The following is a 27458-nucleotide window of genomic DNA, read 5'->3' on the forward strand; positions in this document are numbered from 1 at the left end:
TGAAATTCCAGCACAATCACTTTCTTCTTGTTATCTGGAGCCAATGATTTCAATTTTGTGAGCCTTTGTCTTCATATCAATATGATGGAAATAGTATCTATCTTATAGGACCATTGTGGAAATTGAATGAAATGGTGACATGAGTTTAGCACCATGACTGGCCCGTAGTAAGAGCTGGATAAATGTCATTTTTGCTAGTATTACTGTTTTGTCTTTTTAGTATCATTTTGTGAGTTCCTTAGAGCACGTGCTATATAACTTATTGAGCTTTATATTCTTTTATCTAATAACAAATATTAAGCTCCTCCAAGGTCCAGGCATTTTCTAGGAGTTAGTGATATAGCAGTGAACAAAGTAGACAAAAAATAAATCTCTGCCTTTATGGAGATTATATTTTGGTGGGAGTTGACAGGAAATAAAAAGATATATATATATATATACTTACTATGGCTTGAATGCCTGTTATATATTGGGGCTTTATACATACTGTTCCTAATTCAAATAGATAGGTACTAGTATTGCCTTTTAATAAATTTTTATTTTTAATAATCGAGAAAACTAAGGCTTAGGGATTATTAAAATAACTTGCTGAAGGTCCCATTTTCTAGTAAGTGGTGGAGCCAGGATTCAAACCCAGTTATGTTTGACTCCAAAGTCCATGCTTATCATACTACACTGTGAGATTAGAAATGGCGCTGAATGGCAAGATGGCCATCTGCGGGCCAGTAGGAAGGGTGCATAACACCAGCATCCTGGCATTACTAAAGGGACCGGCAGGGCCAGTGCTCATCTCAAGATTCAAGAGTGAAGTTCCTAGAGGCCCAACTCAACCTCTTGCCCAACCACATAAATATAGGGAAGGAATTGTGATACAAATTAGCTTTTAAATTCTGGAATCCTTGGTATACTGAGATGTTTGCAGCTTTGCGAAGACCCTGTCTCCTTTGTTCACGTAGATCTTCTGTTATCTTAGCCTGTCATTTTAAGTTGAGTAGGAGGAGAATGCTATGAAAACAAAGGGATCATGCCACCTCAAGACTGACATCTTAAATACTATGATAATGGTCAAGACTCGGTGCACAAGGATGAGACCACTTATTCTGGTCTCACTCTGGGTAAACACATGCGTAGAATCACAAAATCAAAATATTTATTTTGTTCTTTTGTACATGACACTGTTAAAACGTTCCTACTACAGCAATACTGCTCTCCAGGAGCTTACAGTCTAAACAGTCAACATTAATTGTAGAACCAGTGATTAAGGCATTGTATCAAATGCAGACTTTGTATCTTTAGATGTATTTTCTAAAAGCAGCAGCTGGAGAGGGCAGGATCAAAAGTTAGTGACATGAAAGTGTGCCCCCTGCCCCTCCCCTTCCAGCTCCTAACCCTTTGTGGCTAGAACTCAGGACCAGTGCCCCACAGCCTAAAAGGGAATTCCAGACAATCCTACCATAGTAGTGAAGAAACTTGAATCTCTAATTCCCTGGTGGACACAGAGGATTCCCTGTTTGTCACCACTGAGGGACAGTGTTCCTCCAGCATAGACTGGAGAGACCAACTAAGATTCTATAATTGCAGTCGATACTATGTAGCCCTTTACCCAACCTTATAGAAATTCCAGTGGGACAGTGCTCCTTGAAATGTGCTTAAAGGTCTACCAAGTAATACACTTCTGGTTGGTATCTATTGTCACTGCCTAGTAATGTCCACTGCATCAGGAGGGCTAGGGAAACTTAATGAACTAGATATATGGAATAAAAGACATGATCTTTTAGCTATGAAAGACAGGGAAATTGATAGCAAAATAGGGGCCAAAGAATGGGATACAGGTTTCTAGCTGATTTGAACAGGGAAGGAGGAAAAGAGAAATTTGGGTCCAAAAGGAACAAAGAAGTCAGGCACTAATTCCAAACGAACCAGGGATACAGAAATGAAAGTCAACAGGATCACTGTATATATGTATCACAATCCAAGTGCTCAAGAAAGAATACGCTTGATTATTTTCCCTCCTTCACTAGCTTCTTGCTTTGGCAACCTAGTCTAAGAATTGCTGGAATTCAGGTTTTCAGGAGATTCTATCTTGACTACCTAAAAACCAGTCCCAAATGATGTTTCTCTCTGGGAGTTTCAAATTCACACTTTGTCTTAACTGGCCTTGATTTTTTTTTATCTTAATGATAAGCTCCTGTTCCTAAAGGGTATTTTATAGCAGTTCATGCTGTTTTCTAGAGAGCACCAGGGTCATTACTATCGTTCTTACTTTATTTCTCAAGGTGTATTATTCCTTGGCTTCTGAGACAAGAACAGGCTATTTACACCTTAACGTGGGACTATGTCAGTACCTGTCATTCACTCTGCTCATGCTAAATATCAGCATTGCAAGGGGTTGGAATGAGAGAAAAGCATAAAACTCTAAATGTTGGTTCTTAGGTTTTAACCTCAATCCAGTAGGTTCATAACCCTCTCTTGGTTCAAAGCCGTGGAAGTACACATTCCTTGCTCCAATATTTAACTGTACCCACAGAGAAAGTACAAACTTCATAACCGCCACAGAGGCCAACAGGATAGCTGTGTTTTGTCTCTTCTGCCCTGAGGCACAACTGGAGTCTAGCACCAAGGAGGGCAGGATTTAATAGACCAGCATAGAAGACTCACTTTATAGAGGTAGTTTGGACTGGGAACAAAGCTGCAGCATAGACTAACAACTGAATAGATAAAAACCCAATGTGATTCTTCATTGAGAAAAGAGGTTTTGGCCTCTTGTGATCTAATTAAGCCCCCGAGAGTAACAAAGATGGTCAGGTCACTTAGAGAATGAGGATTGTCCTGGTGTGGGCATAGATGTCGGGGGCTAAGGAATATCTGGCCATAAGCAGACCACACCCTAAGCCTCTCCAAAGACAGGGCTAGACTTTTGTCCTTCTGGCCTATGACTGGCTAATTTACATTGCAGATCAAAGGTCTATCTCAATCTTCAAGCTATTTCCAAGAAACTACAGCTCTTTAAAAATAAGGACTAGTGAGTTCATACATGCTGATAAAAGTTACTTTGGCTACAGCCCTTTGTGCCTGTGTGTTTGGGCACACATACACACAGTTGGAGCTGAATAAATGTTTGTGGAATGATTAAGTATTGACCAGCAGCATTTATTACACAAGTGAAGCCCAGACATATCACCTGCCAGTCAGTAATTCAAATTCCCATGCTCACCCTATCGGGTTTAAAGCAGAGATTCTCAAACTATGGTCCCCTGACTATCAGAAGAAGCATCACAACTTGTTAAAACTTGTTAGAAATGCCAATTGTTCTGGGTCCAGGCCCAGCAATCGTTGTTTTTAACAAGCCCTTGCGATGATTCTAATGCATGCTAAAGTTTGAAAGCCGCTGGTTTACAGGCAGACACACATAAACAGTAATGGGAGATAATGATTCAAACTTGCTTCATTCAGTTGTGACAAACCAAGGTACCAAGTCAAAGTAAAATGTCAATGGTTTTATTTTAAAATATCTATTTCTATTTTCTCAAATTGATTGTCACCTTTTTTTTGACAAGTTCATTCTAATCAAAAATGTTAAGTGGCAACACAATAGATGAGTAAGTCACCCAAGAATGCGTACTTCTACAAGCTCCAGACCTGTATTTAGTCTCAAACCACCGTCTGTCCACATCACACCTGGTGAAAGGCACAATGTATTTCCCCTCATTGAGTCCAAAGACTGGGACTTAGTTTGGATTCTGGCTTTAGTTGGGCAAGAATTTCCCTCAGCTGCTATAAATCCTAGCTGAAGTTAATCCTTTTCCACCACGGATCCAGGAAAAACCCACTAAATTCACAGATTGTCTGTTAAAAATAAAAACAGAAGACTAAGAATAAAGCAGGTGATCAAGTCATTGAACAGGAACCTACCTGGATTAGACAAGAACATGTAACTTGGATCTAAGATAATGGTGGAGGAGAAGACATCTCATGGGTGGCTTCAACCTCAGGAGAAATGGGAATCTCAGCACAGGAAAAAGAACAGCCAGGGGGTTATCACTATAGATCTGGGACTCTAAGTTAAACCTCTGCTGAGCAGGTGCGTGTGTAAGGAGATAAGGAGCAAGAAGGGAAGATTGGAGTAGGAATCATGTCTTCCAGTCTGGAACTGCTTCCCACTGCAATCGATAAGGCCACACCATGGAGTTTGACGTTAATGGCAATGCTCTGTGATGTCCACTACCACTGCCTTCTTCCAGCTGAAGAGAAAGTATCCTGTGCCAGCCCCCGCTGCTACAGCAATGCAGAGGTACCCATTGTAGGTCATGAAGATGAGCATGAGGAAGTAGCTGATGACCACCTGGATGATATGCAGCACTGTTTGCAGGAGGTGAGGAAAGCTCAGCATCTGCTGCCTGCAGAGTAAACAGGGAAACAACAATCAAAGACCCCTGGGAGTGTTCAGGCAGCTCTGCGGAGCAGAAGAAAGGGGGACAGTTGTCATGAAAGCTTAAACTGGACTCCCTCACAGCCACCCCGGGGGCTCATGGGTACTTGTGTGTATGCTGTTTATTGGTCCCTGGAAATGAAACATGACAGGGTGTTCAGGTTTATAAGCAATGCCTCGTTATGGTTATATGTCAGCAGGAGGAACCCTCTTTTGAAGTCGGGGAGAGGAAGGAAGGCCTAATTCCCTGACTTACCTCCACCTTGGATCCTTAAGCCTAAACCCTCCCATGCTTATTTGCCTGAACATTTTTAGGCCTTCTACCTTTTTGCAAAGTTCACATTCTAAGAAAATGGAAATAGAATTGCAATGTAATAGAAAGTACTTAATTAGGGATCAGGAGAGCTGGTTACTTATTTCTTCTGTCACTGACTAGTTCTGTCACCTTAGGTGGGTCACAACCTGTTTGGGCCTCAGTGAGCTCATCAGTATAATGGGAATAAATAATACTGTGCTTACTTAAGAGTAGGATATTAGTCTATAGGACTGCTTGAACTCCAATTTAGTTTTCAGACCTACATTTTTATTAAGACTGAAGCTCAAAAAGCATTTGTCTATCTGTGGGAAAAACCAATAATTATCCAAAAAATTTCTTAGATGAAATACAGACATTTTTGTAGTCTTATATTGTAAGCAAAAAGAGATTAGAGTTGGCTCTGACCAGATAGCTCATTTGGTTAGAGTAGGGGTCCCCAAACTTTTTACACAGGGGGCCAGTTCACTGTCCCTCAGACCGTTGGAGGGCCGGACTATAAAAAAAACTATGAACAAATCCCTATGCACACTGCACATATCTTATTTTAAAGTAAAAAAACAAAATGGGAACAAATACAATATTTAAAATAAAGAACAGGCCCTGGCCGGTTGGCTCAGCGGTAGAGTGTCGGCCCAGCGTGCAGGAGTCCCGGGTTCGATTCCCGGCCAGGGCACACAGGAGAGGCACCCATTTGCTTCTCCACCCTTCCCCCTCTCCTCCTTCTCTGTCTCTCTTTTCCCCTCCCGCAGCGAGGCTCCATTGAAGCAAAGATGGCCCGGGCGCTGGGGATGGCTCTGTGGCCTCTGCCTCAGGCGCTAGAATGGCTCTGGACGCAACAGAGCGACGCCCCAGAGGGGCAAAGCATCACCCCCTGGTGGGCATGCCGGGTGGATCCCAGTCGGGTGCATGCGGGAGTCTATCTGACTGCCTCCCCGTTTCCAGTTTTGGAAAAATGAAAAAAAAAACAAACAAAAAAAACAACAACAAGTAAATTTAAATCAACAAATTGACCAGTATTTCAATGGGAACTATGGGCCTGCTTTTGGCTAATGAGATGGTCAATGTCCGTTTCCATATTTGTCACTGCTAGCCGTAACAAGTGATATGACACGCTTCCGGAGCCGTGACGCGTGCGTCCCACATTACCAGAAGTAGTACTGTATGTGAGCGACACCGTGCTTTGTGGCGTCCTGTGTTTGATGCATCCTGTGCTCCTCTCACTCACCACCAATGAAAGAGGTGCTCCTTCCGGAAGTGCGGCGGGGGCCGGATTAATGGCCTCAGAGGGCCGCATGCCTCCCTCTGGCCATAGTTTGGGGACCCCTGGGTTAGAGCATCGTCCTGAAGTGCAGAGATTGCAGGTTCAATCCCGGGTTAGGGCACATACAGGAACAGATGTTCCTGTCTGTCTCTTTCTTCTCCTTTCCCCCTTCCTCTCTTGCTAAAATCAATAAATAAAAATTAGAAAAAAATCAGACTAGAGCTGGGCAGGTACAGCTTTGTAGAGAAAGGAATCAACTGGATCCTGTCATTCTTCTACACCCTGAATTATTTTGGCAAATATTTTACAATATGGATTCCTTACTTTCTTCTAAAGTACCAATACTTAAAACTCAGAACAACTGTTCATGTTTGCCGAAGGGTTCCTATCGTTCCTCCTCTGGTCTGCTCATGATCCACAACTATAAGCCTCCAAAGACAATTTTGATCAAGGTCATACAGAATCACTAACTCATGAAGAGGGATGTTATAAATAAAATGGTTGCTTTGCTGCTTAGCTAACCCAGCTCTCCAGAAGTTCTATCTGGATCTGTTCAATCTTCTTACCCAACAGTTTTGTGTGTCTCCATAAGAATGGTTCCATTTGGTCCTGGGACAGGCATGGAATTGTAGCGAATGCTGACTTGAGACTTGCGCAGCAGGCTCTCTCGGGCTATCTTGAGTCCTTCATAGAACACTGCTAGTAAAAACACTCCCACAAAAGCTCCGGCCATTTCTAAGTAGGGAAGGAAAAAGATGGTGGTACTGTAAAACATTGCAAAGTAATCAGCTGGCATGCTATCCAAGCTAGAAAGACAACGTAGAAAAGGTACTACTCTCAATTTCTGAATATGTTATGCAAAAGGAGAAGAAAACAACTTATTTATACGTGCTGATTCTATTTCTTGAACAGTCATTTCAATTCTTAGTCTTTCAAACTTGGAAGCACTGGTAATGCTAGGAATGTATTCAAACTTCTGATTTAACATTCTACTGGAATTAACTACTCTTCTTCCCAAATTGATTTTGTGGATCCAAAGATATAACCTAACCTAAAGCAGGCCAACTGACTATTCAGCTTGTACAATTTGAACTTATGGTACACCAACTCAACATTATAAACACAAAGAAATGGGTGATTAGTTACCCAAAATCTAAGGAGTGACACTAAGATGGGCCATACCAAGCCATCAGAAATGATGCAGAGCACAGTTTTGTGCACTAGAAAGAACACTGGGCTAGGCAGGACTAGAAGGTCTGGGTCCCTGCCCTGGCTCTGACATAGTTATTCTATCTGATTTAGGACTAATCATTTCACTATTTAAAGCTTAATTTATTTTAAAATGGTAGCAATGTACTAGGTCAATAGCTTTTAACCTAGAGTTATTTTGTGGTATGTGTATATAAAATGCTTATGTCATTTTAACTTGACTATAGTCTTATATTCATGACCACTAACATCAAACAAGGAAATACTCTGGAAAAGGATGAAAGGAAACAGACTACCAAAGACTCCTATGTTGTATCTAAATTATTTTTTTAGAAACTCTAAAATAAGCATTGTGTATCCTTACCTAGGAAGCAAGCCAGTCATGGATCATAACCATAATGATTCAGTAATTACAACAGAATGAGATGCTGGGTTTCCAGATTTTCGCCACCTTCACACACCACCTGATGGCTTACTCACCTCCAGCTGTATTGATCACCAGGCCAGAAAACAATAGTTTCACATCGTTAAAGCCAAAATAGAAGGTCATGCTCTGTCAGAAAAGCAAAACAAGTTAATTAGAGAAGACTGGAGATTCTAAATGAGAATTCCAAGTAAAGAAGTTTAGAACACTTAAAAGTAGCAGGTAGAAATGAGAGATAATGCCGTGGGAGGTTTTCTCTGTCAGGTTAGCATTACTACTGCAGGTACTCTCTTTTGTCCTCACCATCAACTTTTGTCTTTCTTTTCGACATAAAGCATAAAAGACCAGAACTTAATTCAGAAAAGGGTCAATTTTCAAAGAAAGGAGGAAACAGAAGGGCACTGGAAATACTGTTTCTGGTGTGGCTCTGTAACAGCCTGCCACATGATCCTGGACAAATCATTTGACTTATCTGTGTCTACCTTAGCTTTTTCTCGTCAGTAAATTGACCTTTAAAAATAGCCTTCTAACCCCTGGCCAGGTAGCTCAGTTGAACAGAGCATCATCCTGACATGTTGAGGTTATGAGTTCCATCCCTGGTGAGGGCATATACAAGAATCATCCAGCCCTGGCCAGTTGGCTCAGTGGTAGAATGTCAGCCCGGCGAGTGGAAATCCCGGGTTCAATTCCTGGCCAGGGCACACAGGAGAAGCACTTCTCCACCCTTCCCCCTCTCCTTTCTCTTTATCTCTCTCTTCCCCTCCTGTTGCCAAGGCTCCAGTGGAGCAAAGTTGGCCTGGGTGCTGAGGATGACTCCATGGCCTCTGCCTCAGGTGCTAGAATGGCTCCGGTTGCAACGGAAAAATGCCCCAGATGGGCACAGCATCACCTCCTGGTGGGCATGCCAGGTGGATCCCGGTCGGGCACATGTAGGAGTCTGTCTCTCTGCCTCCCTGCTTCTCACTTCAGAAAAAAAAGAAATCATCCAATGACAACATGAATGAGTGGATCAACAAAATCGATGTTTCTCTTTCTCTCTGTGTCTCTCTTCCTTCCTCTCTCTCTAAAAATTATTATATAAATTAAAAACAAAACCTCCTACCGATCTTATAATTCAGTTATTCCTATTACCCGTGTGTGTGAACAGGCCCAGGATGCCTCTCCCATGGCACTCACCATCATCATCATGTTGCCATCTCCCCCGCCATGGGAGTGGGAGGCTGAAGTGGCTGGGTGGTGGTGAGAAGGTGGCACGGTGGCACTGCTGTGGTCCACAGAATTCATCCCCATATGGTGGGAATGGTTCATTTTTCCAGGAAAACTTGAGTCAGCAGAAGAGTCTAAGAAAAAAGATTATATATAACTGAAGGATATAAAAATCTTGATTCTTGATACTCAGTTCTATGTGGGATTTCATCCAGTGAATGAATGTTCCCCTAGGCATCTTTACTCAGAATTATTTTTTATAATCTAGAGATGGAAAGAGGAGTAACTGTGCTGATAGGGAACTTCCTTGGAGATTGTGGCAGAAGGGATTTGTACCACGAGTTTCAGAAACCTAACCCTTATTTTCAATGTATGCTCAGAATTAAATATGAGGTAGCCCTATCCATATAGCTCAGTTGGTTCACACTGTCCGGAAGTGCAGAGGTTGCCGGTTCAATCCCCGGTCAGGGCACGTACAGGAACAGATAGATGTTCCTGTCGTGCACTCTCTCTCCCTCTCTAAAGAATCAATAAATAAAAAATTAAAAAATATATGAAATAAGGAAAAGTAGTTTTTTGGGGGTGAAGGAAACACAATTTTTGTAATGATGGACAAATTGATGCCATTAATGAAATTTAACTGCTCTTGAGCTTTCTAATCAAAATGTCAGTAGATGAGGCAAGCACTTCAGATAATTCACCTAATTGGATGGCCTGTGTTCAATCAGGATATTAAGAATACATTTTCACATGTAGAACAACCAGCCTTCAGCTAATTAAATTTGAAGAAAAGGTCTAGTGCTGCCCTAGGCAAGCAGTGTGCTCAGAATTTATATACAATTTCAATCCCAGTCAGGCATTAGAGTTACGAACACTGAAAACAAGGTATAAATTGGTTATTCTATATTAAATTAAGACTAGACGATGGCATATTCAGCCTTCTATTTTTACTACCACATTGCTCCTTTATTGCAAAGGTCATTCTGGGACATAAACTAAGGAGCAAAAACTCCTGCAGCGGGGGAGGGGCTGGGGGGTGGGAAGCTAGAAACTGAGGATGGCAGAGAGGAAGGTGGTGTTGATGGATTCCCTTTTTGTGTCCCTCAACTCCAGCTGGCGGGGGAAAGAGTGCATGAGAAATTCCAAGTAGGCAGTCCCATTCATGAGCCTGAATGTGCCTCATTATCCATCCACTCAATCAATAAATATTTACAAAGCTTCTAGTAAGTGCCAAACTCTGAGCTAGGTGCTAGTAATTTAACGGTGAATAAGACAAAGAAGGTACCTGATAGAGAAACAAGTAAACAGAACAATTTCATGGCGTGATTAGTACTATGAAGGAAATAAACAGGGTAATATGAAGAAGTATTACTAAGAAGTAAAGAAAGGCACACACACACACACACACACACACACACACAGCTAGTGCTCGACTTACGACCACGATTGGTTCCAATAGACAAGTCATAACACAATTTGGTCGTAAGTTGAGGAGGCTATATGTACAGTACTGTGAAAGGATGTTATAAAAATCTTTAAGTCATATTTTATCATAATTTTCTTTCATTATTATATATCATAATTTTCTTTGTTCGTTTTATGACATTTGTATCATCTCTACACCATTTTGTTTATTATTTTTACATTCGTCAGGTTTAAGTAAAACACTGCATTACCAGTACAACTGGTTTAATATTTGCAAAGATAATTTCCTCTTGGTAGACATCTTGGGAGGGGTTTGATGAAAAATATCAAAGACATAAGACACAAATTGCTGTACCGAGTCTGGGATAACAGTTGAAATGGTGCACGCAGAGATGGTAGTGCTGCTGGAAGCTGGTCTGCACTGTTGTACACCCAGCTGGGCAACGCCTGTGCTGTCAGACGCGGAGCAGTCATGGCTAGTGATTGTGGTCGTAAAGTCGAATGGTCGTAAGTTGCATAGGTCGTAAATCGATCAATGTGTGTGTGTGTGTATATACTTATATATATATATTTTAAATCTCTGAACTTTTTATTGGCCTTTGCCCCCCAAGGGGTCTCCATTTCTGCTGCCTTAAAACCTCAGAACTTTGGTGTTGTTGACCTCAGACACCACTTTGCCGTCCATAGTCCTGTGGGTGATGGTCTTTTGGATGGATAGCATGGAGTTGCTGCTGTCCAGGACATCACCAGGATCCAAGCCCTCCCCTTCTTTCAGTAGACAGAGGCAGCAATCTTGGCCTCCAGCTGGACCTTGATGTTCAGCAGGGCCTCAGATGCCAGGGCCTGGCACTGCCCCTCTGCCCAGGTCTGGGCCAGCTCTGATTCCAGGTGAAGCAGGATCCCATCGAGCTGCTCCATCTGCAGGGCATAGCATATCTCCACCTCCCTCAGGCTGTTCTCCGAGCTGGCCTTCAGATTCTCACTGAGCCCAGGCCGAAGTGCCATATATATGGGGATAACTCATCTCCTAAAGCGATCAAACATACCTAACCCATTCTCTTTAGAAGAGAAATTCGGCTTATAGGAGTTAAACTGGCAGTTGGTTAGTGCTAGTCTGTTTCCTTCGATAGCTTGGATCTAAGGAGATCCAAGCTTAGCTTTTCCAGAATTAAAATGGGTACTAAAGTAAGGATAAACCAAAGAACAGCAATACAGTGATACTGTTTCTTGTCTAAATTTGTAATCTGACAAAAAAAATTAATCTGAAGAAAATGGTTTATTCATGAGCTGTGCTGTTTTGTCTTTGGTTTATTCAAGTTTCTCTAAACTCCACAACCAACTTCAACTACTTGCCCCTTAAGAACTGTTTCCTCTAATTTATTTCCACCCTACTATCTTGAAGAACTGGGTTCAAGGTCCACAAAGCAACTGTACTACAGTTTTATGAAATCAAATGTTTTGATTTGTAAAGCAATTACAATGAATGGAACTTGTGTAAAGTTAGTAATGATGAGTGGAACCTTAGCAAAGTTTATTTACTGATTCACTGGATTGCTGGTTTTAGGGCAATCTATGTGCATATATTAATTCCTGGTGAATACTCCTGTTCTTCTTTAAAACCTCCATAGTTCACTTATCCTTATTCTTCCACTTCATCAAATTTAAAAATTATTTTCTAGAAGAATAGTAACAAAAATATTGGAATACATAGTTCAAGAATAGAACTGAAAAAAACTTTAGGATTCTTAACTTGCAATCTATGATAAAACCTACCTACAATATTTTAGTTACCAAATTTCTATAGGTGGAAAGATTAGGAATACTGTATTTCCATTTCCATTTTTGCCCATTTGGGCAAACTAGTTTTCTCTAACAGAATCTAAAGGGGACATTTATCTTATCTTTAGCTGGGTACTTAAAGTTGGCTATATGCCAACCTGTTTCTATTGTCCTTAATACTATTATATATGGGAAATGAAATGGCACATTTGACATTGAATGTCATACAGCTTTGCATTTCTTTCTGCTTTCCCCAGTTTAGTAAGTATGGCACAGTATTTATACAAATAATTTTGAAAACTTCCTTGTATTCAAGAATCTATTGTATTTTTCACTCCATAAGACACACCTGACCGCCTGACCAGGCGGTGGCGCAGTGGATAGAGCATCAGACTGGGATGCTGAGGACCCAGGTTCGAGACCCCGAGGTGGCCAGTTTGAGCAAAGCTCACCAGCTTGGACCCAAGGTCGCTGGCTTGAGCAAGGGGTTACTCGGTCTGCTGAAGGCCCACGGTCAAGGCACATATGAGAAAGCAATCAATGAACAATTAAGGTGTTGCAAAGAAAAACTGATGATTGATGCTTCTCATCTCTCTCCATTCCTGTCCGTCTGTCCCTATCTATCTTTCTCTCTGACTCTCTGTGTCTGTTAAAAAAAAAAAAAAAAAAAAAAAAAAAAAAAAGGACACACCTGACCATAAGATGCACCTAGGTTTTTAAGGAGGAAAATGAGAAAAAAAATATTCTGAACCAAATGGTGTGTTAAAATATTTAATAAAATATACCACAATAATATTTCAACAATGTAAACAGCAGTATTAACAACCATTAGCACTGTTATTAACAAGTGAGAAGAGACTTTAATGTTCAAATACTCTTCTAGTAGTCTGGGAACCCCACAGCAACTAAAAAAAATGAACATTTGCTCCATAAAATGCATGGGCGTTTCCCCCTCCACTTTTTTGGGGAAAAAGTGCGTCTTACGGAGAGAAAAATACGGTAATTCTTTCTCAGTTTACTTCTGAGGATCACCAAAAAAGAAGTTTCCTCTATTCCTACCCACCTCCAACCCCCCCAATACAGACAAATTGAAAGCTTAGCTAGAGGGCCAAATTCTTTGTAAAATCTAGCATTTCTAGCAAAATAAACATAAATTAATGGGCAGAATTAGGAAATAAGCGAGAAGGCTAACTTCTGATGGCTATTCTGAGTCTTTGTGCTGACCTTACTTCTAATAGGTTTAGTTTAAACTTTTTATTTTCCTGGTATTGCATAATGATGGATAAAAAACAGTAATCCATAGAGACTATGGAGATTAGCCCCCACAGAAAGATTACACAGACATGGTCATACTCTGCCACATGATCCCTCTTCTCTGGCTCAGGCAAATGTAATCTAGAACTTCAGACAATTCTTTTGGAGACTGCCTACAGTCTTTCCTGACTTCCATGATAAGGAAGATAAAAAAGAAAGTTTTTATTTTTAAAACGATTAGGATCATGTTCCTTATTAGATCTTCGAAAACATTAAACAAGGAGAAATCTATCTAGTTGGGCTTTTGCTTTCTGCAGTCATTATGACTGGTGACATAAGTAAGCTTTTGGCAAGGACAGATGTGGCAAGTTCAAGGTCAAAGATAGTAAACTACCATAAACAAGGATTCATGCTTATGTACTATGTTCACATGATCAAGCAACCAGTTTAAATAAACTAATCCTGTCTTTTAATACCCTGTATGGGACCAATAGATATTCTGAGAAATGGGAACAGGAAGTACAATTTGATGAATATATATAGGAGAAAGATCCTTCCCCTTGAAGGCTGTGCTGCTGCTCCTTAGGCCCTGGCCTCACATTCCTATTCCAAATTGACTGGTATAAGCTCTATGGAAATGTTAAAAGGTCTTCTAAGAAGTAGGAAAAAAAGGAGTAAAAATATGAACAATAAATACCTATCAACAATGGAATCTAAAAGACAAAATAAATGAATAAGCAGAACAGAAACAGACTCGTAGATACAGAGAATGTTTTAATGGAAAGCAGATGGGGGGATGGGTGAAAAAGGTGAATGGGATTAAGAAGTACAAATTGGTTGTTACAGAATAATCATGGGGGCCCTGGCTGGTTGACTCAGTGGTAGAGTGTCAGCCTGGTGTGTGGACGTCCTGGGTTGAATTCCCGGTCAGGGCACACAAGAGAAGTGCCCATCTGCTTCTCCCCACCCCTTGCTTCTCTCTCTCTCTCTCTTGCCCTCCTGCAGCCATGGCTCAATCGAAGTGAGTTGGTCCTGGGCGCTGAGGATGGCTCCACGGCTTCCACCTTAGGCACTGAGAAGAGCTCTGTTGCTAAGCAATGGAACAACACCCCAGATGGGCAGAGCATCACCCCCTAGTAGGCTTGCCCAGTGGATCCCGGTTGGGGGGGCATGTGGGAGTCTGCCTCTCTGCCTCCCTTCCTCTTACTGAATTAAAAAAACAAAATAAAAATAAGAATAGTAATGGGAATGTAAAGTTCAGCCTAGGGAATATAGTCAATTATATTCTAATAACTATGTATGGTGTCAGGTGTGAGACTTATCAGGATGATCACTTAGTGCCATGATGGAGAAGCTTTTTATAAAAACCGCCCACTTTTGCAGTGCTGGTCAACCTGGTCCCTCCCGCCCACTAGTGGGCGTTCCAGCTTTCATGGTGGACCAGTTGCGGCTCCGGCTCCGCTACTGCCCACCATGAAAGCTGGAACGCCCACTAGTGGGCTGGAGGGATAGGTTGACCAGCACTGCAAAAGTGGGCGGGTTTTTTTTAAATTTTTTTTAAATTTTTTATTTATTCATTTTAGAGAAGAGAGAGAGAGAGAGAGAGAGAAGAGGGGAGGAGCTGGAAGCATCAACTCCCATATGTGCCTTGACCAGGCAAGCCCAGGGTTTCGAACCGGCGACCTCAGCATTTCCAGGTCGACGCTTTATCCACTGTGCCACCACAGGTCAGGCCGAGTGGGTGGTTTTTATAAAAAGGTTTGCCATCATGGACTTAGTGAGTTACATAATGTCTAGCCACAGGGGTGTATACCTGAAACAAATATAACATATGTCTACTGTAATTGAAAATGAAAAATAATTTAAAAAATAAATACAGTTAAAAAAAAAAAAACTCTACGGATATAACCATGTAACCCTTTGGATATTTTAGCTTCCTTTCCTTGGCCTGTGTCCTTAATTTTACCAATTTCATTCCCAAAGGGTATTAGTAATCAAAGTTGAAACAGCTCTAAGCCAGAATTGGCAAAAACTTAGGATTCTGAAAGTTCTGTCATATCAATGCACTAAAAACAGTAAGTGAAGTGATGCAGTAGAAGTAGAGAGAAACCAGGTCAATAAGAAAAAAAATGTAAAATACCGTAAAATTGCACACATACACACAATTTTCCACAAATTAAGTCTGGAAGGTGATGGAAGTTGTTAGGGCACAAACTACAAATACAGTTTATATACCTAAAACAAATATAACGTATGTCTACTGTAATTGAAATTGGTAAAATTAAGGACACAGGCCAAGGAAAGGAAGCTAAAATATCCAAAGGGTTACATGGTTATATCCATAGAGTTTATTTTTTTAACTGTATTTATTTTTTAATTATTTTTTATTTTCAATTACAGTAGACATATGTTATCTTTGTTTTAGGTATACTGTTTATAAATACAGGTTTATAAATACAGTCTGAATGCAGGAATGAAGGAGAATAACTGCCAGAACAACAACAAATGCTTAGATTTTATCCTTTTAAAAATTCTTCAATAGCCTGACCAGGCAGTGGCGCAGTGGATAGAGCATCGGACTGGGATGGGAAAGGACCAGGTTCGAGACCCCGAGGTCGCCAGCTTGAGAGCGGGCTCATCTGGTTTGAGCAAAAGCTCACCAGCTTGAGCCCAAGGTCTCTGGCTCTAGCAACGGGTTACTCGGTCTGCTGGAGGCCCATGGTCAAGGCACATATGAGAAAGCAATCAATGAACAACTAAGGTGTTACAACGTGCAACGAAAAACTAATGATTGATGCTTCTCATCTCTCTGTTCCTGTCTGTCTGTCCCTGTCTATCCCTCTCTCTGACTCTGAAAAAAAAAATCTTAAAAATTCTTCAATAAACAAAGGCTACTGTTTGCCCTTCTAACTTTTTACCTTTATTGATAATTAAAATAATTCTAAGTGATCATCTACAACAAATTCTCACTGCTTTTCTTCATACTGATAGAACTGCAAAGGACTTAGGGATTATTTGCAGATTTCAATATTTTCTCTTTCTTTACCAAAATGAGCTTTTATAATGGAAAGAAACCAAACTATGCATAGTCTGCATACTCAGCAGAGTCTGTGTAGCTGAAATACTCATTCATCAGATTAACTGGCTGCATCAAAAGTAACCAATTTCCAGAGACATAAAGGGGAAAAGCACTTCAAACAATTACACTTAAAATTTAGAGAGCCTCCATTTATGAGTAGCCAATGATCTAGGCAAACAAGAAATGCTGCATGTACTGACAAATTTTTAGAAGAACAAAGAGCAGCTATGAATTAGTGGAAGGCTCTTTTATTCAGGCTCTTACTTCACTAAGAATATCTATTTTAGTTAGAAGGATGATAATTCAGGAGCTGTCCTGAGGATATTACTCTGTCTATGGAAGACAGAAAGCAAACCTGTGATTCAATTCTAATCAACACTGTGTTTCCAGATATTGGTTCATGGTCACCCCCTTCTATCATAAATTTCATTTATCCACATCTCCATTTCACCTTACTAAGCTGCTCAGGCTGAGCACAGGAGATGAGAAACCTGTTGGGGCAAGACAGATCCTAAAGGAATTGATTACAAGGAGAATTATACAGCTGCGGAGGGCTATCATCTTCAAGAGAAAGCATGCTAAAGACAAACTTAATTTTTTCTTTCTTTTCTTTTTTTTTTTTGACAAACTTAATTTTTTAAATGAGCACTGTCCAATTTCTGGATCACCTATGCCTTCTAGGCAAACATGAGTGGACCATAATATTACCATACAACAAAACATAAAGGACAGAGAACTAGTTTAACTGTGAAAGAGAAGCAGGTGATAAATACTATACTGGGCAAGGCATTTTATATGTTAGAGCTTCCTTTTCTTTAACTGTATAAAATGATTAGTAAAGTCCCACCCAGAGCTAAAACTTAATTCTACATTGTTTTCAGTTTAGGGTCAGAACAGAATGTTTTTCTATCCCTATCCTTACTATTGGATTGTAAATTCTGTGAGAACCCTGTCTTATTTATCTATAAATCTCCTAGATTTTCTAATACTTATACATAGTCATAGACAATAAGTGTTTGCTGAAATAAGTTACTTCCTCTGCATTTTCCCTGTGGCAAACTTAGACAAAAAAGAAATTAATTCCTTAATCTGATAATGATACACTGGGTATATTTTAGTGAGTTGGAAATGCTATATAATAATACATGATAGCCTGACCAGGTGGTGGCACAGTGGATATAGTGTTGACCTGGGATGCTGAGGACCCAGGTTTAAAACCCTGAGGTCGCTGGCTTGAGCATGGGCTCACCACCTTGAGTGTGGGGTCACCACCTTGAATGTAGGATCATAGACATGACCCCATGGTCACTGGCTTGAACTCAAAGGTTGCTGGCTTAGAGCCCAAGGTTGCTGGCTTGAGAAAGGGGTCACTGACTCAGCTGGAGGCCCCTAGTCAAGGACATATGAGAAGCAATTAATGAACAACTAAAGTGCTACAACTATGAGTTGATACTCCTTATCTTTCTCCCTTCTTGTCCATCTGGTCTCTCTCACTAAAAATAATAATATGTGATAGATGCACATAGAAATTATTCAACAGCTCTATATCAAGAAGTAGCAAAATGTAGTTGACATAACAGTAACAAGACAAATCCATTTCACAGAAGCCTAGAGTATAAAACCACAAAGCTGCCCTGGCCAGTTTGCTCAGTGGATAGAATGCTGGCCCAGCGTAAGGATGTCCTGGGTTTGATCCCCAGTTAGGGCACACGTGAGAAGCAATCATATGCTTCTCTTCCCCTCTCTCTACCTCTTCTCTCTCCCTTCCTCTCTCGCAGCCAGTGGTTCAGTTGGTCTGAGTGTTGGCCTCAGGCGCTGAAGATAGCTCAGCTGATTTGAGCATAGGCCCCAGACGGGGTTGTGGGTGGATCCTGGTTGAGGCACATGTGGGAGTCTGTCTATCTCCCCTCCTGTCACTTAAAAAAAAAAAAAAAAAAAAAAAAAAAAAAGCCTGGCCTGTGGTGGCGCAGTGGATAAAGCATCGACCTGGAAATGCTGAGGTTGCCGGTTCAAAACCCTGGGCTTGCCTGGTCAGGGCACATATGGGAGTTGATGCTTCCAGCTCCTCCCCCCTGTCTCTCTCTCCTCTCTCTCTCTCTCTCTCTCTCTCTCTCCTCTCTAAAATGAATAAATAAAAAATAATAATAATAAAAAAAACCCCACAAAGCTCTTTGGAGAATCTAATATTTACATATTTTGGCCTAATTTGCCTTTGTAAATATTTTTGTGCAATATTTCTTTTGTGACAAATATGAAGAAACTAAACAAAACTTATCCATGTTTCTAAAAGTAGAGGAAAAGAAGAGAGTACACTGTTTGCTATTGACCTTTAAGTGGTCTGAAATGCCAAATCCAGATCCTTTATACAAATTAAGTCTCTAGGGCACTAAATATCTTAAGTGCCACATAAAAGGACAGTAGAGAAAACAGAACTGTAGGATAAAATGAACTTTAAAATGTTTTTATTCTGTACATCTACCAAATGAGTAATTGTATGGAACTTGAACAAATGACATGGTATGAAACAATGCTATTTCCCCCCTGTAAATCCAACTCTATTATCTTGTTTTTTCCTCACAGTATTTTTTCTTGGTTCAGAGGAGCCAAGGCACAGAGGGCTTAAGCAACCTCTTTTTTTTTTTTCTGTATTTTTCCGAAGTTGGAAACGGGGAGGTAGTCAGACCGACTCCTGCATGCGCCCGACTGGGATCCACCCGGCGTGCCCACCAGGGGGCGATGCTCTGCCCATCTGGGCGTTGCTCTGTTGCAACCAGAGTCATTCTAGCGCCTGAGGAGAGGCCATAGAGCCATCCTCAGGGCCCGGGCCAACTTTGCTCCAATGGAACGTTGGCTGCAGGAAGAGAAGAGACAGAGAGGAAGGAGAGGGGGAAGGGTGGAGAAGCAGATGGGCGCTTCTCCTGTGTGCCCTGGCCGGGAATCGAACCCGGGACTCCTGCACGCCAGGCCGACGCTCTACCACTGAGCCAACTGGCCAGGGCCTTTAAGCAACCTCTTCAATGTTATTCTAGAAAGCTATGGGGATGCCCTGGCTAGAACCTAGGTATCCCCACTCCTGGCTTAGGGCTTATTCTCTATTAAACCTGCCTTACTGTTAACCCAATGTCGAAATTTTGTCTCCATAAATGTCACAATGTTGGTCACTTTTCCTAATCCCAAGTAAATTAGAAAATTCACCCAACCTGCCTCTGGTTTTCACCTCAGCAGTTCTATTACAAACACAGGTTTGCCTAACAGTATCCCTGCTCTCTGTTCATCCGATATGATACATCAGTGACAAATTAATCTACCTACGGCATAGCTCTACTTATCTGCTCGAAAAATTCCACTGTGTACTAACCTTCCCACTGTCTATTAACCTCCTTGTTCTAAAAGCACAAATCTGTAAAACACAGGGCCCAACCTACCTTTCTGCCTACATGTACTTTGTGTTCCAGCCAAGTAAGTCTAGTTGCTAAAGATTCTACTGTTCCTAGGACATATCTCACACTTCTCTGTCTGGTATCTTGGCTCACATTGTTTCTTCATTCTGGAATGCCCAGCCTTACAATCTCTAATACAACAAATCCTCCTCATCTTTCAAGGTCTAGTTCTAAGACCTCTGAACATCCATATCACTTTTTGCCTTTCCTAATAACTCCAGCTGGGACCTGTCTCACAAAATACCCTGAAATGTTTTTATGATCTTTTCAATCTGTGCCTACTTCTTTCATCAGGCTGATAGAACAGTATTGAGAAAAGGTTGGAGAAAGAGTTGAATGGAGATATTGCTCCAAAATTCCTTCTCCCTGTCATGAACTGCAGATATTTAGATATTTAATGAACTTCTCTTGGATACTTCTTGACCCAGCTAAGGAGAGAAGTCTGGCTCCACCCATTAGGTCTGGGAAGATGTGGATGAGCCATTTCTTCATCTATATGTACATAGACTGAAATGGAGACTGAGTGCCCTGTCTCTTATTTGTGGGACATGGAAATCTCACTAAGAATTCGAAAGACCTAGAGTCATTACACAGAGCTCCTCAGTTATATACAAATTCTATAATAACTATTCAGGCACCCATAGGGATTTCTCAGGCTAATGTTGCTCCCTTCCAGATATACAAGGAAGCAAACCCTCTTTTCAGCTGAGCCAAGTACAGGAATCTGAATCTTGCTATTTGATGGTGATGATGTTGACAATAGAACCAGTATTCCAAGCTAAACTAGCATTTGTCCTCCAGATACTACTTGCAAGTATTTCTCAAGCTTTAATTTGCAATTTAGGCTGTACTCCCAGAAACTAATTTCTGTTTGCAAAGAGAAACCTAACCACCTTCACATCCAACTTCCGACATTGATACATTTATTTTATGCTCACTATCTGGCATTTATGTCTCTTCCATTACAGAATTAGTTTTCCAACCTTATCTCAATCTAATCCTCTTCACATTCAAATATTCCACTGAAACAGATCTACTTGCTTTTCCTTAATAAATTCAGCACTTTCACACTTATATGCCTCTTTGGCTTGTGTCCTTTCCTGTAATTCCTTCCCCTCTCCCCCACCTCTTTCTGTATATACGTGCAAATCCTGCCATTACTTATTCAATATTGATCATGTATATAAAGTGTCTCAGAATTAGGATAAAGTTAAAACACGGCCCTTGCTCTTTTGAGTTTACAGTCTAGCTCGGTTTTTTTTTTGTGTGTGTGTGTGTGAGAGAGAGAGACATACAGACAGGCTGGAAGGGAGAGAAATGAGGAGCATCAATTCTTCATTGCAGCACCTTAGTTGTTCATTGATTGCTTTCTCATATGTGCCTTGACTGAGGGCTATAGCAGAGTGAGTGACCCTTTGCTCAAGCCAGTGACTTTGGACTCACATCAGTGACCTTGGGCTTTGAGCCAGAGACTTTTGGGCTCAAACCAGTGACCATGGGGTCATGTTAGCTCATTCTTTAAGGCTTGGTTAAAATGCTACCTTTTCCATGGGTTTTCCTTGAATTCTTGACAGAAAAAAATCTCTCTTTTCTGAATTTCCCTAGCAATATTTTCTTATGGAAATTCTTATTTAGTCCTTAAAATACAAGATAAAAAGTGCCATATATACACAGCAAGTTCTTCGAGGGCAAGTATCTAATTTCTAACTTCTTATAACATCTGGAAGAACACTCAACAAATATTCATTCAAAAAAGTATTTAATCTTATCAAATCCACCAAGGTTTCAATATCTACTTATAGAGAGTCAGGTGCAAAGAGACAAGATTCTTGCCTTTGCAGAGCTTAATCTTAGGATAAAACTCTCATTAAATATGTAAAGTAAATATGTGTGGGAATATATAATTACAAATTGTAGTAAGTGGAAGGAAGTAAATGCAGTATTATGGTAGAGAATAACAGCAAAAGAACTAATTTGTATGGAGTGGGGCAGGTAAAGAGAGAGAGAGAAAGCCCTAAGGAGTTAACATTTAAACAGACAGGTGCATTATTGGAGTTGCGTAAAAAGGCAGGGAGCAGCATCCCTCAGGTAAGAAAAAAACCAATGGCATTAAGGCCAGTATGAATAGAACACATTTAGAGGCTTAAGAGAGGCCAATGAGATTGAAGCAATTAAGTCTTTAAAGATCGTCTTCAGGAGACTAAATTTTATTCCAAGGGTAAATGGAAGCTACTTATGGACAACAAGCAGGGAAGTGATGTGATTAGCTTACATTTTAATACAGTTTGGCTGCTGTATAGCATAACTGGCCTTTATCTCTTTTTCCCTAATAATACTTCCTGCTCCAGTTCTTCTATGAGGCATTCACAGAAGGAAAAAAAAAAAAAAATACAGAGCCACAGGCTATAATCCTTTAATTTGCCAGAATCCAGAAAGACATTAGTTAAAACTTTAGGATTAGGAGAAGCTTCTACAATAACTTCTGGGTTATAAAATGGTTTGAAGGGCAAAACAAGTATTCTACAAGAACTATCCTAGACTGTAAGAGCTTCTAAAGTCATATCCCACCCTTTGTAGGTGAGAGTTATATTGACAGAGTTTGGAATGAGATTGTATTAAGTCCTGGCTCTGCTAATATCCAGTGTCCTGGTGACATTTCCTATAAAAGTTCCATGGATCTTTAGTAGACACTATGTACAGAAGGTGCTAATGGGACCGTGCCCAGATTTTAACAGCACCTGGGTAAATTATTCAAATTTGGTAGTTGCTCAATAAAAAAAAATGATGAAAGTAGACTAAGCTCCCTGAAGAACATGGACAGCAAACTATAAGACACACAGCAAATGCTCAGTAGATTTTTATTAAATTATACAACCTGTACTACACATGGAAACCTTCCACAGTGATATCAACAGACCCCACTTATCATTCATACCTCCTCCAAATATTAGCAATAAATCTAGAATTTACATAATTCCATTTTTTAATGCCCCATTTTAGGTACAGTGGAGAACTCTACACTGAATCGAAGACCTGGATTCTGGTCCATCCAACTCCATAACTTTGTATTCTTTTGGGCAAAACACCTATGTCAGAGTTTCTCAATCCTGGCATTATTGACATTTGGGGCCGAATAATTCTTTGTTGTATGAGCTAGCCTGTACACCGTAGGATGTTTAACAACATCCCTGGTTTTTACTCACTAAATGCCAGTAGCACCATCCCAGTTGTGACCACCAAAATTGTCTACAGACATTGCAAAAAGTCCACTGGGGGGAAAAATTACCCCACCTCATTGAGAACCACTTTTGATCTCTGAGTCTCGTCCAAACTCAAGGAGACATGGAGAAAATATCTGTTCTATTCTCCTTCAGGGTTGTTCTATCATTAAAATAGCATAATGAATGGAAAGAAATGCTGACAGAAAAAAAGACCACATGACATATGTAAAAGCCTTAAGTACTCTGAGTAATTATTATTATCATTATGCTCTTTGAGTACTCAATAATGAGGCTGAAGAAAACAACTCATCTCTTGTTTACAGAATGCATTGTAAGGTGTAGGTTAAGGCTACATGCAATCTAATATATATATATATATATTTTTTTTAATTGAGTGAGTGGAGGGCAGGCAGAGACAGACTCCCACATGTGCTCCTACCAGGATCCACCTGGTAAGCCCTCTAGGGGACATTGCTCTGTTGCTCAGCAACTAAGCTCTTTTTAGTGCCTGATGTTGAGGCCATGAGGCATCCTCAGCGCCAAGGGCTAATTTGCTCCAAAGGAGCCATGGCTGCAGGAGGAGATGGGGGGGAGGAGAGAGGGAGAGAGGGAGAGTAGTGAAAGGGGGAGGGGTAGACAAGAAGATAGGCACTTCTCCTGGGTATTCAATATACGTATATCTGTTTATTGAGTGAGTCTAAGTCTGGGTCCAGTAGTAACTTCATTTACTTTTGTGGCATACTCTCAGTTTTTCTGTTGAGCTACAATAATGTAGTATGTTTCCAAACCTAACTGTACTTGAAAGGCCTGGATTAAACAAGAATGACTATTCACTGCACTGATAGAAAACTGAGGTACAGAAGGTTAACTGACTAGCCAACGTCACGTGGCAGTCAGTCTAGTGTCACTGTGCAATTACAATCCCGATTCTGACTTCAGTCAAGTCCAGTGCTCTTTCTATTACTTGTATCATGGTACTTTCATCCAACCATCTTGCATCCCTGTCTCTTACCATGAAATTAGCTATTTTGCATTTTGGGGGCGCCCCCACCAAATAAAACTGAAGTAAGGATCAGTTGTAGTTTTGGGAGAGGCTTAGAAAGAAATGTATACCTGTTTCTATTGGGAGGCACAAATGGATATTCCCAACATTTGGGATCAGTCAACATCAAGTTATCTAAGTGCTCCCTGTCATGTCTATGAAGTCCCTGCCCATTATGTTGTCTAGGAGGAGCTAGATCTAGTTGTTACCTACCCCAGAGTAGTTGGTCTTGCAATGTTGTATACCATGTTAAAGCATACAATCTGTGCTCAAACTGTTAACCTGCAGTCTTCTTGGCTGCTTCACCTTGAGGTGGCTCTAAGTAAGTGAGAATGTACTTCCACATAACTGAGTGTGAGGACACCCTTCAGGATTTTGTTTAAATTTACAAAAGTCCCCAATGAGATTCTGCTATATTTCTTCAGTGTCAGAAACAGAACTTTTAAAGAATGACTCATAAAAATCTATTTTATTCCTCTAAAATACCAGCTCATATCTGATTATTATGCCACTGTATGTACTTTCAAATGCTGAATGTTGTCACAAAATGTCATCATTCCCAACCATTGATTCAATAGTCTTCTGGAAAATTCTCAGGCAACATATGAGTTGAAGCCTACCTTAACCTTTACCATTACTAACAACTGTTTGAAAGAACATAAAACTGGAAATCAGAAAATTTTGGTTCTATCCTGTTTTTTCCCAAAACACTAGGTAATTTAATCTTTATGGTTACAGCTTCTTTAGTGAAGAGAAAGAGTAATTAATCTTTGGGACCTACTTCAATTAGAAAAATTTAAGTGTGTACAACTACAACATTGTTTCAATGAGAAACAAATGCCTACTTGTCTTTTCTAAACGCATTCTGAATATTAGTTGATATTACTTAAGACATTCTAACATTTCAGTGGCTTAACACTTACTTATCAAACACATTTGAGAACATACTGTTCATATCACTTCCTAAAAATTTCTAAATTACCAACCTTAAATAATTATCTCTACTAAGAGATACCTTCCAAAAGCCCTCCTGGTTCTGGGACTCAGATTGCTGCCTGTCATCAGCTATGCCATCTCTGGAACTCAGAACAAGTTGCTAAACTTTTGTGGGGCTAATACATACACATAAACTTAGGATAATAAAACCTCACGTTTGACTATGCATTATAAAAAAAATATGAAAGTGACTGACACATTAATAACATACACTGTAAATAATAAATGTTAATTACTTTTCTCCCAATTCAAGGACTTCTCAAAGTGTGGTTCAAGGATCAGACCTGAATCGGAATCATTTGAGATGTCTGGCTACAAGTAAAAGTTATGGACCCCATTCCAGACTACTGAATCTCTTCTCAGGTATGGGCTCTAAGAATCTAGATATTTATCAAGCTTTGTAGGCAACTCTTATGCACTCAAAAATGTGAGAACCCCAATTCTGAATTATAAAGATATGTAACATAGATATGTAGTATAAAGAAGTTAAAAATTGGATTTTTAACAAGCACTTAAAGGGAAAGGAAAAACATCAAAATTCAATCATGATCTAAAACGAAACATTTATTTCGATATTCCAAAAGGGCACAGAGCTAGCTTAGCCTCACTTAAGTTAACACATACTACCACCTAATAGTCAAAGAACCGTTTGGACTAATACTGAATTACCAATGGCTCATCTTTGGGATTTGAGAGAGTTTTTTTCACCCACTGTGTGAATAAAATCTCTTGAGTTCCAGGTGAAGGGGAAATTATCTATTTTCTGGAGTGTTATTTTTCTAGATTAGTTGTAAAATATAGGAGCTGAACTACCAGAAAGATAAACCTCAAACAGGAATGCACTTCTTTGTATGAAGAAACTGTTGGATGTTATTTCCCCACATGATTCATGAAATTAAGATTTGTTCAGTTTAGCACTCTAGGGTCTGTCCCTAACTATCAATTCCTGCTTTTCTGAGATTGGGAGTTCAGGATGAGATCTTGAGGTCACCAAAATCAAACAAACACGAGGACGAAGCTGTGGACAGAAAAGATACTTCCCATTTCTTTTTTATGGTGACTCTTCTAGTATACAGGGAGCTATATTCATTCTCTAACTGGTAAAACTGTACCTACTGGTTGTGGGCCCTTGAGCAAATTACTTAATATCTCTGTGCCTCAGTTCTAAAATCAGGATAATAAAAGTAGCCTGCCTGCCTCATAGGATTGTTCTAAGGATTATTATGAGTTCACTTAGGTGATATTATAGTGGTCAAGAGGGTATAAAAAAGTTCCCTCTAAAATAGGGACAATAGCACCTACTTCATGACAGTGTGCACCTAAACACTTAGCACAGGACCTAAGCACAGTAAACCCTTGATAAATGTTAATTATTGTTACTTTTTTTTTTTTGTTTGTTTGTTTAATTGGAAACGGGGAGAGACAGACAGACTCCCGCATGCGCCCGACCAGGATCCACCCGGCACGCCCACCAGGGGCAACGCTCTGCCACCAGGGGACGATTCTCTGCCCCTCCGGGGCGTCGCTCTGCTGCGACCAGAGCCACTCTAGCGCCTGGGGCAGAGGCCAAGGAGCCATCCCCAGCGCCTGGGCCATCTTTGCTCCAATGGAGCCTCGGCTGCGGGAGGGAAAGAGAGAGATAGAGAGGAAGGAGGGGGTGGGGGTTGAGAAGCAGATGGGCGCTTCTCCTGTGTGCCCTGGCCGGGAATCAAACCCAGGTCCCCCGCACGCCAGGCCAACGCTCTACCGCTGAGCCAACTGGCCAGGGCCGATTATTGTTACTTTTAATCTACTGTTCTTTCTAAACTTGGCATAGGTAAAATCCCTCAAGTCCTTTGATTTGTCCTTCAGCCGTTATGCCATAGCTAACCTTTCTTTCTAACCTCGCTGTCCTCAATTTGGAAGTTCTGAGGGTCTGCCAGTGAATCCTATCCACCTAACTGCACAGGCAGGAACGTCCTTCACATATGTTGTATCAGGTGGTCAGCAATTTGCTTCCAATCTGCATCTATTTTCTTTGCAAAATTTCAGTTTCAGACTTCTTTCTCTCTCTTTTCTAATTATAAAAGATGCTTTTTATGGGTGGGGGGTGTTTCCCCATACAAAGCAATTCTCCAACACCAGCTGGGTGTCTACAATTCAATGCAATTCTGACACTATCTACCCTGAGATAGCATCAGATTCCAGAGGTGGAGGGCTTAGACAAAAATGGCCCCCACTTCAGATGGGATTCATAACCCCAGGCTGTTACCCTTGCTCCTGACCAACTGGCTACAAAATCAGAGGTTCCCATGACCCTCTCTCCTTGGGTTTTATTAATTTGCTAGAGTGACTCAAGGAACTCAGGAAACCCACTTACTCACTAGATTACCAATTT

At 40.6% G+C, this 27458-nt stretch overlaps 1 protein-coding gene across 2 annotated transcripts in view; it reads right to left on the bottom strand.

Moving 5' to 3' along the window:
- Positions 1-1128: 1128 nt before the first annotated feature.
- The window catches only part of SLC31A1 (solute carrier family 31 member 1), a 37688-nt gene continuing 11358 nt past the window's right edge, over positions 1129-27458 (bottom strand). For both annotated transcript variants that reach the window (XM_066256485.1, XM_066256486.1), the window contains exons 2-5: positions 8816-8979; positions 7696-7768; positions 6573-6741; positions 1129-4397 (exon numbers count right to left, since the gene is read on the bottom strand). In XM_066256485.1, coding sequence (XP_066112582.1) covers positions 4196-4397; positions 6573-6741; positions 7696-7768; positions 8816-8947 — 576 coding nt within the window. In that variant the 5' untranslated portion in view covers positions 8948-8979 and the 3' untranslated portion in view covers positions 1129-4195. The remainder of the gene's footprint in view (positions 4398-6572; positions 6742-7695; positions 7769-8815; positions 8980-27458) is intronic.

Source organism: Saccopteryx bilineata, chromosome 2, assembly GCF_036850765.1.
Source record: "Saccopteryx bilineata isolate mSacBil1 chromosome 2, mSacBil1_pri_phased_curated, whole genome shotgun sequence".
In the NCBI taxonomy this organism is placed as follows: Eukaryota; Metazoa; Chordata; class Mammalia; order Chiroptera; family Emballonuridae; genus Saccopteryx; species Saccopteryx bilineata.